Source organism: Drosophila arizonae, chromosome X (assembly GCF_054131065.1).
Source record: "Drosophila arizonae isolate 15081-1271.41 chromosome X, UAZ_ARI_1.0, whole genome shotgun sequence".
Taxonomy (NCBI): domain Eukaryota; kingdom Metazoa; phylum Arthropoda; class Insecta; order Diptera; family Drosophilidae; genus Drosophila; species Drosophila arizonae.
Genome location: NC_142927.1, coordinates 12,336,989 through 12,352,405, shown reverse-complemented (window position 1 = coordinate 12,352,405; position 15,417 = coordinate 12,336,989). Strand labels below are relative to the sequence as shown.

Here is a 15,417-nt window from a genome sequence, read left to right as displayed (position 1 = left end):
ATCGATAAGCTATGCATTTTTATTTAGTATTTCAGTATTTATAAATGTCGTGATAAGTATCGTGAGTTGTAGCACATCTCTCTGAATATCGATATTTTTAGAGGACACATCCATAAGCCGGCGTCATTATTGCTCGAAGTTTCTACGATTCAGTTATACAAATTTTAGTAAGAGCCTGACTCTTATAAACTTGAAGGAAAATGCCCGTCGAACAAGTAAGTAGACAAAGAGTGATGAATTAAAATAAACTGAATGTAAAAAACGTGTTAATTGCCACAGCTAAAGGCCGAAGTCGCCGAGTGCATTGCACTGTTGGAGCTAGCAAAAACTGCGCGTGTAAAAGGCGCGTTAACCCAGGCTAAGGCTGAAGCAGAGCGCGAAATTATTAACCTAGAGATAAAAGCACGCCTGGCAGCCGAACGAAAAGCTGGTCCAGAAACGAAGCGGTAAGCATTTCAAAAATTAATTTCACTATATACCTATGTATATATACATATAATGAAACTGAAATATGCCCATCAGCTATCTACACGAGCTCACAGACTACGGCTGGGATCAAAGCGCCAAGTTTATTAAGCTGTTCATAACGCTGCCCGGCGTTCAGAACTGTGCCGAGGAGGCAGTCACAGTTCACTACACGGAAAACTCAATGCAGTTGTATGTGAGCGATCTCAACGGCAAAGATTTTGGGCTCACCGTCAACAATCTGCTCTATGCCATCGATGTTGAGAAGAGTTATCGGAAGCTGAAGACCGACATGGTTGCTATTTATTTGAAGAAGGTCGAGGAAGATAAGAGCTGGGACGTTCTAACATCCATACAGAAGCGTCTAAAACAGAAGCAGGATAGCGAGTTGTCTAAGGATAGTGAAAATCCCGAGGGTGCATTGGTCAACATTATGAAGAAAATGTACAACTCCGGCGATTCAAAAACAAAGCAAATGATTGCCAAGGCTTGGACCGAGAGTCAAGACAAGGCTCGTTTTGGTATGGACAGTAGCAGTCTGGGAGATCTGTAGGGTAGTAGAATTAGTTGAGGAAAACAGAAGAGTTCTAATGAAGAATAGTATATAAACAATAAATATATGTATATTCCATAAAAATACATGTTAACTTTTATGAATTCACATTCAAAGTTCGCTTTTGTTCAGTGAACCAGTGCTGCACCAACCTAGCGATAACAACCGATTTGACTATCGAATCTGTGAGGTAATCCAAGCTTGGTGCTGCGACATTCGCACTATTTGCATTTAACGTATTTTTGAATTTCAGGAGAATTTCTTCGCCTGATTATTGTTAATTAGTTGCAGATGCACATGCTAATTTACCTTGACGACAGGTGAGCACGATGCGTATCCGCATACGTTGCAACGAGTTCGTTTCTATAATAGCTCCACTAATTAAGCAATATGTTGCCTGTCAGACTTTTTCCTGCAGCTAATTTGCTATGCTAGACTTGACGTCCAGATTAGGTGTGTGAAATAAAACTCGAAATTGTGTGCGTTTTTCGTTTTCTTTTATCGTTTATACTTTATTTATATATTTATTAAATTCTTGTGATTAAAATCAATATATTGTGGCTTTACACACACACAGATATTTTTCTCGTTATCTATTTGTAATAGTTAGTTTGCTTTTAAATGATTTAATAATAATTAATTGTATTTAAAATACATTTTCATATATATATATATATATGTATATGTGTTGCATTACATCAATTTCCAAAAGAAGAACATAAATAGAGCTTGAGGAAAAGAAGAAATTGCCATTAGGTCAACACAGCAACATATGCAAAAGTATCTGTCAGATAGATTTCTATCTTTTTGTTTTTATCTTCATGTTATGTGCGTGTTGTGTAAACAATTAAATTGTCATTTTGCTGAAATGAAATTTGTAGTATTATTGTTTCGATTTGATCTACATATGTTGTTTTCTTTTTCTTGTTCTTGTTTTTGTTTTATATATTGAATATATAACTATATATATATAGTTATGAGCTTAGGCTCTTAGATATAGCAGAGAATAATCGCATACATATATATGTGGTTTGTTTGCGTTGGATACATTTTGTTTAACAGAAACTTGACTTGAAATTATATATATATATATATGCTATATATTTTTATATGCTGCTTTATAAAGGTACGACGTACTAAACTTTGCTATTACAAAAAGCAAAAAAAAAAAAAAAAATTATATTTATATTTAAAATTATTCTAATATTTTGTGGTCAAATGAAATATTATATTAGGCTTTTACATAGTTCGGTTATGGGTTTTCTTAAGTTTTGTTTTATTTTTTTGTTTTTTTTTTTAGTTATATGGGGAGTATATATAGTATAAGAAGCATTACACTTAAAATTCGAAAACTTTTTGTGACCTTTATATATGTACTATATATAGTTCTGATTTGGGGGCATAATATGGAAATTATCTTCGGTTTTTGCCTGACCTATGTAAAGCACCAAAATTCATTAAGTTCTTCGACAGCTGCTCTAACAATCCTAACTAATGCTCAACTGTGCTTTTAACTATTATTATTGTTGCTTGTAATTATTATGATGTTGTTGTTTTTTATTATGTCTGCTCCTTTCTTATGGTTTGTATACCTTTACGTCGTCATGTAAAATCGTAATTTTGTTTTTGTTTAAAATTTTCTCATTTTATTCCCTCGTTTTTCACTTTGATGGCTTGCGTATAAAAATAAATTTTCCATTTTCTTTTTAAGGCTATGCTGGAAATAATTAAGTACGCACACATATATAAACACACACACACATACACATGCACATGCACATACGCATACATGTACACACATGCATGCTCTACAATCAGTCCTAATTAGTTACCTTTTATTACATAAACCCAATTAATTAGGCAAAAGTTCTTTTCTTCCTCATTATTTTTCCTATTTACAAATTGTTTCTCTCCCACTCTCTCTTACTCTCAGCATGCCGTGAGCGTGGGTGTGTGAGTGTGCGTACACTAATCGTAAAACTTCTAGAAAATTATGCGCTTTCTATGTTTTTAAATTTATTTAATTTTTTTTTTTTTTTTGTATTTTCTTTGCTGTTGCTTCTAAGATCTATCACGAGAGCAATGCATCAGAGTTCCTTAAGATTTTGTATGCCAAAAAAAAAACTATCTTATCTTTAGGTTCTATTCGAAAAAATCCGTATATATGTATATAGAAGAGGAAACGTTAAAATTGTAGTTTGAAAGTCTCAATTTTGGATTGTAAATGTTTGGTTCTCGACGCATCGCACGGCACGCAGGCCACAAGCAATCACGACGAGTAGCGAGTGGCGAGTCGCGAGTAGCGACTCGTTCTACTTGCTAGACGAGCGAGTAGAACGAGAGAGTGTCATTGACTTCTGTAAAAGGGCTAAGCTTTACTGGTTACTCGCTAGATAGAAATGTGACGAGTAGCGATCAATTTACTTTCCAGGAGAGTAACGAGAGAGACGAGAGCTTAGCTGCACTCGTCACTCGCTTGATAGAAATGCAACGAGTGACGACCGTGAAGCTAATGGAAGCATTGCTGCAGTACAGCTCTTAAACACCGCCTCCACTCGTTAGTTGTAAGGAGACGAAGCAGCGAGTGTCAGCAACGAGTAAGCTGACATGATAAGAGTTAGGAGTAAGAGTTTAGCATAGAGCAGAGAGTGTTCAGCAAGAACAGCGAGTAGACGTGGCGTGCTTAAGGATTACTCTGGAATATGATTGCTGCTGGCACTGGTGCATGGATTGGCCGAGTTCCTGGGGATCTAATGAGGCAGTTGCAGTTTATATTGATTTTCCTTTTCCCTTTCCTTCAGTTCCTATTCCTGTATTCTTGTATATATATATACATATATATATATGTATGTGTGGAGAGAGACGAGTATGTTGTTAGCTTGCTGAGGTCTATTGGAACGGCTGCGTTCGCTACAATCTAACAAACCACCCAGACATATAGACGGACAATTCCTTTAGCTTAGTTATGGTCTAGGGCGCCCCTGCTTCGCTGTGATCGGGCTGTGCCTGGCTTGCGCCTTGGCGCGCCGTTAATAAAGCTCCGTGTGCTGACGCACTGGTGCCGGAATCTTGGACAGGCCGCGCTCCCTGCGTGGCGATATGACTGCAGCAGCAGCGGCAGCTCCAGCTGAATTGTTGCTGCCGCAGGAGGAGGCGGCCGAGCTGCGCTTGGAGCGCGCCTTGGCCGGCGGCGAGCAGCTCTCGGAGCGCTCCAAATTGCCGTTGCTGTGGACCCAGGCCGATGTGAAGTCCTCGTAGACGGGCGTCTTCTTGCCATTGCCCGACCGCTGCTGCTGCTGTGGCTGCTGCTTCTGTTGATTGCCGGCGGCATAGCGATAGAGCAGCGACTTCATCTTCTCCAGAATCTGTGCATCATTCTTGGAACTGCTCGCCGCCTCGAGCAGCTGCTGGGCCAGCGGCGAGGCGGCATGGTTCTTCACGGGCGACGTCGTCAGCGAGCTGCTGCAGCCGCCGCGCACCCGCCGTCCGTTGCTGTCGTAGAGGATCTGCGAGTGGCGCGTCTTGCTGCCGCGCTCAAAGGGCGACGGCGACGGCGACGTGGACGTCGCAGCGGCTGCGCCAGTGGGCGGCGCAAACGTATCCGGATTGATGGTGGGCCGCTTCTTGCTAGCGGCGATTCCATTCTGGGGTGCACTGCGTCCGCTCCACGTGTTGGTCACGTCGCGCACCAGCGGCAGCTGCGAGGCCTTCGGCCTGGGCGTGGCCGGCGGGCGACGCACCGACCGATAGACCGGCTGCTTCCGGTTGATGCTGTGCAAGTCCTGCAGACTGCCGCCGTTGCTGCTGCCGCAGGTGCTGTTGTCGATGCTGCTGCGGCGCCGACGGCTGGCGAGGGGCGAGCGCGGTATCTTGCTGAGACCCGCTGCCGGCGGCGCCTTGTTGCCGCCTGCCTCTGCCTGTGTCTCTGGCTCTGCCAATGCCACTCCCACTGGCACTGGCACTGGCACCGCCTCTGCTGGATCTGTGGTCACTGTAATCTCATCATCCGTAATGAACACGCCGGACTGCTCAAACTTGCTGGCGCAGGCGGTCTTGCGCCAGGGCAGCACAGCGGGCAGCGATTGGGGTCCGTCCAGCTCGCAGATGGAGTAGTCTGGCACCGGCTCTGCCTCCTGCACACAATTCGTCTTGAGTTCCACCTCAGGCACTGGCTCCTGCTCCTGCTCCTGCTCCCGCTCGTGCTCCTGCTCGTGCTCATCCGTGGGCGAGCTCTGCGAGTCGCTTGACGTTTGATCGAGACGCGCTGTAGAGGAGATGAAAGAGATTCAAGTCGTCCCAAGCTGATCAGAGAGAGTTCTCCAAGAGCTACCATCTGTACTCACCATTCGTTTCAGCGTCCTCGATGGAGGCCTGACTGTGCAGGGACTCGCGCTTCTGTGCATTCGACTGGATGACGCCCAGGCTGCGGTAGCCCTCGTCACTGATCTCGCTGCCATTGTCGCTGATGTTCTCGAACTTGTTGCTCTGCTCGGGCTGGGCGATTGCAGCGACTGTTGCCGCCGTTGCCGCCGACGATGATGATGACGACGATGATGATGTGGACTCCTCCTGCCCATCTGCGCCTCCTGCGCCCGAGCCAGCGGGCAGCGACTTCGGTCCGCTGCTGTAGCCGTCCAGCGAGCTCTGCTTCTTGCGCATATCGTTGATGCGCCGCTGACTGGGCGACATGGAGCGCCGGGCCATGTAGGGCGAGCCCGCCGGCAACGGCTCCAATCCGGTCTGGGCCAATCCGTTTGTCTGGTTCAAGAACTTGCGCTGTGGCGTCGGGCTGCGACTGCGATGCTTCACGGCGACGGCGCTGCCGCCATTGGATGCTAGACTGGCATTGGGTGAGGTGCCGCCAGCGCCAGCGGCTGGTGAAACGGCACCGGAACCAGAACCGGAACCAGTTGCGCCATTCGATAACACGCGTCGAGCTGCTGGTGGTGAGCTGCAAGAAATCGATTATGGCATAAGCAATCGATAGGCAAAAGCTTAACGGATACAAGCTGTCCGTTCATTCAAAAGTTTTGATATTATGAAAATACATATATATATATATGTATATCCAATGTGGTAAAAGTATAACCTATAGCTCCAATGGCAAATATTGGAGCAATAAAAAAAGCGATGGGTGCTATAAATTGCGATAGATTCTTATTAGATTAGATTCTTTAATCTATATATGCGTGTTTCTCAATCTATAAATAATCTATATATAAATATCAGGAAATCCTTTGTATTATCATCCACAGCTTTACAGCCTTCCAGCTAACAGCGTGAAATATAGTCTATTCTAGAGACAGTTGACAAATTATATAAAATTGACTCTAATGGGCGTGCCAAATCGTTTACAAACTATATTCGTATCGAGTTCAATCCAATTCAATACATCAAAACCGAAATCCTCCACAGTTAAATTTGTTTTTAATCAAATGTGGAAAGAGTATTCAGCAGTGGGTAGAGCAGGTTTTTTTTTATTGGTTTTTCTAGCCGTTTACCCGTTGTGCATTGTTATTTTTTAGTTCACTATAGATTTACTTCGGCGCTTCGATATCTTATCGATTTTACAAGTCTATAAATAAATAGCTGTAATTGCTCTTTTGGCGTAACACAAAACGGAACTATTGAAAATAACAATAACATCAGAGCACTGATTAGCTATAGAAATGATCCAACGATAACTAGCCAAAGAACTAGATTAGAAAAAGTTGTATAACTCCATATCAATTGATAGCCGAATGTGTGCACAAGAACCCGAAAGGTATTTCCCAAAATCAAATGGGTACATCCAAAAATTGAAGTTGAATAGGTTGAGTTATGACTCATCAGGAAGTATTAACTCCAAAACTCTTATATTATCTATAGTTTCGCCCAGTACTATATAGATAGCTGATGTGGAAGACCTCATTTAGACCGGCTGAGTCTTATTTACGCTTTATGGGCTCTGGTTCACATTGATAGGGACTCGATTGTGGGCAATACAAAGCTCTTATCTCTCCAGAGTGCAATAATAAACGAAGCCGTGGTATGACAGCCTTGTGCCATAGAATATAGCTAGTATTAATGGGAATTACGTTCATCTAGTATTCAGAATAGCGACTTTCAAATGAAATTTTAAATAATCAAATGCTTTAAGCTTGTTAAGTTGGCTGCGCTTTAAGATTAAACAGCTAAAGCTTTAAGCACAGTCAGCTTAAAAAGCTAACAATTGTTTGGGCCTGTTAAGTTGGCTGCGCTCAGCTGCAACCACGAGATAGATGCACACAGCCCAACAGGACTCTGAGCGGGGAGCAGGAGGCGAGTGGAGCCGCATTGCATAAGCATCTATTTGCGTTTGGTGAATGAGCGCGTTAATTCATGAATGGCTAAACGAATGCATTTGACGACTATTCACAGCAACGCCCCGCTTTAGCCGCCGCCGCCTCCTCCGGCTGAGCTAGCTGCGAGTGTGTCTTTAATGGAGCTTGTTAATGGGCCACTTGGCGCGACTCGCTGCGGATTCTGGAGCTCGCAACGCACTCGCACCGTCATTATCCAGCTTTATGCATGCAATTAGCGGGGCGATAACGACTTAATGCATCTAGCCCCATCGTGCGGCCAATGCGGAGGGGGTCTGGCGGGGAGGGGGGTGTTTGGGCTAGTTATTAACCTGCTAGTGAATGGGTCACTCACCGTTCGTATATCACATGCGCCTTGTGCAGCTCAATGCCATTGCCGGAATTGCTCGTGTTGCGGATCATCAGACGCGCCTGCAGCGAGCTGCGATGCTGGGCCCGACAGCGGCAGGGATCGTGCTTGTCCAGATAATGGGAGAGCGTGTCCCAGCCTCCGCCCACGCGCACCATCACATGCGAGCGCAAGATCTGTAAATAGAAGAGGTAAAGGTGAGACCCAAGCAGATGAAGCTGCCAGAGATGCTGAGCCGTCCATATGGGAATATACATATAATCTCCTAGAAATGTCAATCCATATATCTGTATGATTTAGCAGAATTTATATCGAACTGGATCGATAAAAAATATATCGATTACAGAGAAAAGCCTTGTAGAATGGATAAATGGGCAGAAAGGCATAGAGATGGGCGGACAGATAGAATGAAGGATGGACAGAGTAAAGCACAGATAGACAGACAGACTGAAGGATGGACTGACTGAAGGACGGACTGACTGAAGAACGGACAGAATGAAGGACAGATAGATATACAGACTGAAGGGCAGATAGACATACAGACTATGCTTCAGTCAGACTGACAGACTAAACGACGGACAGACAGTCGTACAGGAAGATATCTACTCGGTTTTTAATAGAGATCCGAGCATAAAATGATTCCACAGTTCCATTTAGCATTAAAATGTAAATTTAGCAGACAGCTTAGTGGTAAGTTTAGCGAAAAACTTAATGGCAAGTTATTGGATAAAAGCTCAGCGGAAAACTTTGTTTCAAGTGAAGCAAGAAGTTTAGCTAGAATCTGATGCCGCAGGTTTCTCAAAACCCAATTACAAAGGCTAAATCAGAATCAAGGTTAGAATTTTATACATAAGCTTAACACAAAGGCTTAACGAAAGTTGAGCTATGATTTCTGCGAGATTGGTTTAAAAACAAAATCTCCTTCAAAATATAAGCAAGAATTTTCGTAAAGAACAAAGTTTTATATAAAAATTGTATAAAACTTCTTCTTTATTTGTGCATTTTTGTTTCCCTCATTTTAAAACGAAATAAGCTACGAATAAAGTTAAAAGTTTGGCTTGAAATTAAAATAGATCTCAGATATTTCTATACTCAGAGAGCCAGCTGGACGCCTAGCTAGAAACTAAGCAATGATTTAACCGGAAGACAAGTTTTGACTGGAGGCTAGCTAAAAGTAAAGCCAGATTCAAATTTTGTAATTGATGTTTAGGTTTTTTATAGCTGAAATGCAAGCTGAGAGCAGCAGTTTTTTAGTGCCAGCCAAGATTAGTGTAAAGCCTTATCAGCCTTGGATTCAACTTACCCGCACAAAGATGAGGACTTTGGTGTCGCCGATGCGATATTTGCCCTCGGAAACGCGCACCATGGGAAACTGTGAGGGGCATGTGCACTTCTCCACCAAATCTCTGACCTGTAAAGAAAAATTTGTGTCAACTGCAGTACTGTAGCCATAGATGTATGTGTGTGTGCATGGGGTATGCTTGTGTGGAGGGAGTCGAGCCTGGGGCTGACCCCTTGGGCCATTGCATAAGTTCAATCGAGGTAAAATCGACAAACGACTGTTTGGACTGCGCTTTTCACTGCATAAATTCACGCGCTGCCATTGTCCGAACAAATGATCAAACAAATGAGCGGAACAGCCACAGAGCCACAGTGCAGCAGCAGCAGCAGCAGCAGCAGCAGCAACAACAACAGCAAAGACCTGGCCCAGACCGAGCCAGACCCAGGCAGACCTAGCCAGCCCAGGCCAGGCCAACAGACCTGGGCCCCAAAATGCAACTGGCTCTGCTACGTCTCGTGTCTGTAGGGAGCTGCGCGAGCTTCGCCTGGCTACTGTGCTCGTGGGGCTGGCTGCCTTTGACAGGGCAACGAGTCCGAGTGCCATAAAAGCAAGATCAGCTTTCAGGAGGATCACAGGCAGGCAGGGCTGGTGGTGAGACAGGGGGGGGGGGGGTGGCACTACGGGCTGGCAAAACAGACAAAACGCATTTGCACCTTTGAACTTCGCTAGTTAACTGCGGCTCATAGATTTCTGTATTGGCTGCTTGTGTTTTTTTTTTTTTTGGGAACTGTGCCACAGCTGCAAATGCGTTGCAGCAACGGCAGGGGGTGGGGGAGGGGAGGTGAGGTGGGTGGCGGTGCTTAACGGCTGGGATGTGGATGTCTGGGCGTAGCTTGTGGCAAGACGACATCACAATAAATCTCAAATGGCGATAAGCCAGCAAAATGATCAGCCAGGCGCAGAGATTCGCAATTGACAAGGCGACCAGGCCAGCCGATGGGCAGCGGACGGGGAGGGGCGAGTGAGGTTGGGGAACTGGAGAGGGGTTGAGGTAGGTAGGTTGCGGTAGAGCCACAGCGTGACTGTGACGCATGCAAGATTAGCTGGCGCTGTGATCCTGGCCTAAGCCATAAATTGCAGCCACAACACAGCAACAACAGCAACAACAACAACAGCAGCAGCAACAGCAACAACAACAATGTTGACGACGCGGACGTGCCAAACGGCAGCGACAAATGATTCGTGGCTGGTTTGCAACAGTTGCTGCTGCTGCTGCTGTTGCTGTTGCTGCTGTTGCTCCTGCTGCTGCTGTCGTGGTGGCACATCATTTGATTTTCGACAAGTTGTTGAGGCTATTTGCTGATTTGGCTGCCGCTGTAGCTGTGGCTGTGGCTGTTGCTGTTGCTTGTGCTGTTGCTGTTGCTGCAAACAAATTGATTGGCTGGCTGAGTGATCGCGCTGCCAAGATCCGACAGAGGCGCTCGTTCCATTGAGCATGTCCGCCCGCCGGGGCAGACTTGGATGTTGTTGCTGTTGCAGTTGCTGTTGCTGCTGTGTTGCTGTGTTTGCCTGACAATGTTTTGGCAGCACGTTCATGTCCATGTTGCGTCCAATAAATGCGCAACGATTTATCCATCCATCGAGCAGCTGTCGATGCAGGAGACGTGAGGAGAGGCAACTCAGCCAGGCAGCCAGGCAGCCAGGCAGGCATTGTTGTCAGTGCTCGCTGGCGGCGTGAGGAAATGTTTGGCTTTGGCTTTTCATTAGTTTTCCGATATTTTGCCTTGGCCTGGCCTGGCCTGGCCTGGCTGGCTTGGCCTGCTCTGACTGACTCCTCAATCCTTGTTGCATGTTGCTGCTGCTGCATGTTGCTGTCGTCGCATGTTGCTGGCAGTCACACTTGCAATTACCATTGGCAATTGGCGATTGTTGTAATTGCTGTTGGCACAGCTGGCGCCACCCGGCAGCACACAGCCAGCGCAACGAAATGGAAACGATACGAAACGGAACGGGCATGGAACGGGGCGGCAATGAAACGCCTCGAACATCTTGTCAAATTAATTAACAATATGTTGAGCTGCCGTGACATAAGCGTTGCCAATCGCGTCGCACCAATCGACGCATTGAAATGCTTTGAATATTTTGCCAGCGATAAACGATAAATCAATCAGTGCGGAAATATCGATAAGAGGACCATAAAGCAGGCACACAAAGAGAGAGAGAGGGAGTTAGGGGGAGTGTTGATAAGGAAATATAAATATAATTCTATTTAAGTATTCGATTATATATCTATAGTTCTCTAGTGGTTGAGATAATCGATAAGTTTATCGCTCATTAGTTATAAACTTATTAAATTTCTGATTAGAAATGCTATGTAGACTTGATTGAGCATGCAGGAAATCTACATAAGCTGAAGCTCTTATTGATAAGAGCTGCCTTCAATAATCGATAAATATTGATTAATTCTATATGTTTATCAATAATATATTATATAATATATAATATAATATGTAATATAATATATAATATAATATATTTTGTTTGCTCAAGCCTGATACAGCATTTTAAGCTGGTGCTATTATCGATCGATAAATATCGATTGGCGTCTTGATTCACAAACTATCCATTGATATTTTGCAATCAGAAGCCTGATCGAACATATGCTATTTGGGGAATTTCGCAGCAGTATTATGTGGAGCTAGTGGAGCACACAGTTGGTCGAGCTCAAGTTTGGAGCTCTGGGGAGAAGCAAAGATCACGACTTGCCTGGGCAAGCACTAGATTATTTCTTTTTGGATAGCTGGCTAGGCAACGTACATATACGTTTTTCGGCAAAATCGTCGAAAGCAATTATCCATTGCATTTGTTTCGACAACTCGCATAGTTTTTCTTTGTTGTTGTTGTTGTTGTTGTTGGGGCTGCTGTTGGCTGCTTTTGATTTGTTTTGCCCAAGTTTGAAACTGGAAACTTAGCCGTGGCTAAAAATGGACATGAGAAGAGTAGCTATGAAAACACAACAATAACAAAAAGTCGTGAGGTCCGCGGCGACTAAAAAAAAAAAAATAAATAAAAGAGAAAACATAGACCCACTGAACCCACACACACACACACTCACACTTATGGCTAGAGGAGTTATTGAGGAGAAATGTGTGGAAAAGCAAGTTGGCAGCTGACTGCAAACAGTAGTCGCAATTAGGGCTAGCGGATTCGGATCTGCACTTACCATCTCGTCGAGGCTCTTCAGATCGTTGGTTATGATCTGTGGCTGGGGTCCGTACATCAGCATCGGATCCTTGTCGTTCTCATCCTCGTTCTCTGTATCGCTGTCGTACAGATCCGTCTCGTTGGCCACACACTCATCGCCGATAGGTGGCGCCTCCGTTTGAGTGCCGCTCTCCGAGCAGCCGTTGTTTGTCTGTGTGCCACAGCCGACGCCGTTGGCTTTGTTATCGGCCGCGATTTCGCGATCGATTTGTCGCTCCATTTGCACAAGCATCGGCGCTAGCATGCCTATCGATAGACATACACACCCATATATATCTAGCGATCAGCATTGATCATGTTTCTTTTGAGACTTACCAAACTTGGCGCCACGTCTGGCCACCTCCAGCAGGCAGAGTATCACATGCTTCTCGTTCTTGCGCATGATCAGATCGTCCGTTTCGAACAATAGGCACTCGATGATCTTCAGGCTCTTTCTGCAAAATGACAAACGACGTTTGAGCAGTGCGTTTCACTTGCCATTGACTCAACTGTCAATCAGTTGGCAGAGGGTAGTGATCTGTGATCAGCTCTGATCAGTTAGTAATGATCAGTGATTATTCAGGAGTAAACAGTGATCAGTGATCACTCAGAGGGGGCAGTGAATAGAGATCAGTGATAAACGATCAGTGATCAGATAACAGTTGACATTTAGCAGTGATTTAGAGTAGCAGATGATATGTTAACTGTGATCAGTGTTGGGTGATCAATGATGCAGGATTAGTTAAGCGTGATCAGCGAGCACTGAGAAGTTGACGGTGATCAGTGCATATTTATCAATTAGCAGTGACTATTCAGTGATCAGTCAGCAATGGGCAGTGATCAGCTAACATTTAGCAGTGATTTGTAGTAGCAGCTCAGCAAGTGATATGTGAACTATGATCAGTGTTGGGTAATTCCTTACGAGTGATCAGCGATTAGTAAGATGTTGGAAATGATCAGTGATCATTTAGAAGTGATTAGTTAGCAGTGAGATACCAGTTGATTGCTGGCATTCATCCGATATCATGGAACAGTGATCAGTCAGTGAAAATCAGTGAACAGCTAGAGGGCGATCAGTAGATATCAATAGGCATAGCACAGTCATCACTTAACAATGATCATTGATCAATGAGTAGTGACGGTGATCAGGTAACGGTGTTTGCGCAGTTAAGATATTGTTCTTCTGAGTCTTTAATGATCAGCAACTGGTGATCATGGTTCACAAAGCTAGAAACAGCTGAAAACTTATAATTCTGAATTATCAAGTGATTTAAAAGAATATATACTCTTGAAGGATCACTTATCACTTGCTCAAATGTTGATCGATTGCTGATCTACAATATTCTACAGATATTTTTATATAAACTTGTTTTCTTAGAACTACAATTAACTTAGAATATTTTAGCTGGACTCACCTGCACCAGGTTATGAAATTGGAGACATTGTCGCGCGCAAAGAATGTGCCGCTCTTGGCTGCGGGCAGATAGTAGACGTTGCCCAGGGCGAGGATCGGTCCGGCCAAGCCGGAAGTCATGGAGCGTGTCATTGATTTGTTGCGCGCCTGTCGGCGGGCCAAATAGTCCTCGGCTGCTTGTCGCACATAATTTGCGTGCTGAAAACAAATTAAAGAGCACAACAACAATAAATTAGACAGCAGCAACAACAACAACAATGGGATAACCAAGTGAAAGTCGCCTAAAGAAACAGCGATATTTTCCTCGGGTTTTTTAAAGCGCGACAAAAATCTAGCAAAAAGTTTATTTTTAAGCGTCTCAAGAATTTAGCGCAGAATTCGCTGACTTTTTTTTGTTCTTATTTATTTTTTTTTTTTTTAAGATCATACAGCTAGCCAACGGGGCCAGCCGACTACACCCCATGCCGCGCCCCTGCGCCAAGTACAGGGTATACGCGCGACAATCGAGCCGCCTGCGCCGCATCCATACCTCCACAGGAGAGGCGCTGCATCATTCGAATTGATGGCGCCGCAATCTTATGCATAATTAATTAGAAAAGCAAATGAAAAGAAGTGAAAATGAAAATGAAAAATTTGCTGCTGCGAGGCAAACTAATTCCAATTGCAAACACTCGTCACTCATCAGTCATTTGGGCAGACACAGAGAGAGAGAGAGAGAGAGAGAGAGAGAGAAAGAGAGAGAGAGAGAGAGAGAGAGAGAGAGGCAGAGAAACAGCACAATTTGTGAATGGGCCTAGATGCTTTTGGGCCACTAATTAGTCTAGCTGCGTTGAGTATAGAACATAGAGAGATAGCGATGGCGAGTCGGAGCTAGCTGAGCTGGAATACTGTAGAATTCCTCCTAGATGTTCCTTTGGAAGAGTGGGGAAAATGGGGGAAATATCGGAAATATCTATATACATATATAAAAGCTCAAGATTTGCTAATTCAAAACATTGATTATAGTCGATTCAGGTCAAATATTATATAGATAGAGATATGGATATATGCAATATGATAAATTGATAGACCCAGGTATATGATGCCTGCCACGCCTACTTCTGTTTATTATATGCCGTGCCTACTGACAACAGATTCTTGGATTTACGCAACTCAACGCCCCAATTACGATATAATGCTGAGAATAAAGCGATCTAAAAGCAATTGGGGAGTATCATATCATAGTTGAATGTATAAGTAGGTCACATGAGCGAGATTATATTATCTATAATATATATTAGAGAAATGCGCTCAAGGGACCGACAGCGACGGTCGGAAGATGCTATAACCGTACGGACGTTATAAGCGGAGTCGTTATAAACGGCTTCTATATTATATAATACATTATATAAAGAATATTTATACCCTCTGGGCTGTGCCACGCCTGCTTCAGCCTGTTGCTTGCCATTTCATAGCCTGAATCCAATCCATATGCAATGAGTTGAGTTTTCGAGCTGATGTCACAGCGTCGCCTCCAAAAATAATGAACTGCAATCTGATCTGCTGCGATCGATGCGCGCAGCATCATCAACTCAATTGGGATGCAATTTGGTGGCGCTGCTGCAGCACGACGAAAGGCGGCAAATGGAAACGACGTGTCATGCATTTCCATTATCATTATCATTTCCCATTCCTATTCAGTTTCCCATTCCATTTCCATTTACATACATCATTCCATATTCATTTATGCACATTTTTGTAATAATTTAATATTTTAACAATTTCAATATA

The 15,417-nt window shown here is 44.1% G+C and overlaps 2 protein-coding genes across 7 annotated transcripts in view; one reads left to right on the top strand and one right to left on the bottom strand.

Moving 5' to 3' along the window:
- The first annotated feature begins 54 nt into the window (after positions 1-54).
- On the top strand, positions 55-1,104 carry LOC108619725 (calcyclin-binding protein). Its single transcript, XM_018016468.2, has 3 exons — positions 55-215; positions 280-446; positions 523-1,104. The coding sequence occupies exons 1-3, from the start codon at positions 201-203 to the stop codon at positions 1,016-1,018; spliced, it is 678 nt and encodes a 225-aa protein (XP_017871957.1). The 5' UTR covers positions 55-200; the 3' UTR covers positions 1,019-1,104.
- A 1,921-nt stretch (positions 1,105-3,025) lies between these two features.
- Positions 3,026-15,417, bottom strand: part of pigs (GAS2-like protein pickled eggs) — a 79,041-nt gene continuing 66,649 nt past the window's right edge. For all 6 annotated transcript variants that reach the window (XM_089473259.1, XM_089473256.1, XM_018016402.2 and 3 more), the window contains 7 exons: positions 13,649-13,845; positions 12,570-12,688; positions 12,214-12,500; positions 9,012-9,119; positions 7,694-7,884; positions 5,362-5,969; positions 3,026-5,282 (listed from right to left, as the gene is read on the bottom strand). In XM_089473259.1, coding sequence (XP_089329385.1) covers positions 4,048-5,282; positions 5,362-5,969; positions 7,694-7,884; positions 9,012-9,119; positions 12,214-12,500; positions 12,570-12,688; positions 13,649-13,845 — 2,745 coding nt within the window. In that variant the 3' untranslated portion in view covers positions 3,026-4,047. The remainder of the gene's footprint in view (positions 5,283-5,361; positions 5,970-7,693; positions 7,885-9,011; positions 9,120-12,213; positions 12,501-12,569; positions 12,689-13,648; positions 13,846-15,417) is intronic.

Bases quoted from the DNA above. Each gene is read 5' to 3' on its own strand.
- LOC108619725 (XM_018016468.2), top strand. The intron at 447-522 runs GTAAGCATTTCA...TATGCCCATCAG, and splicing joins GCTGGTCCAGAAACGAAGCG to CTATCTACACGAGCTCACAG.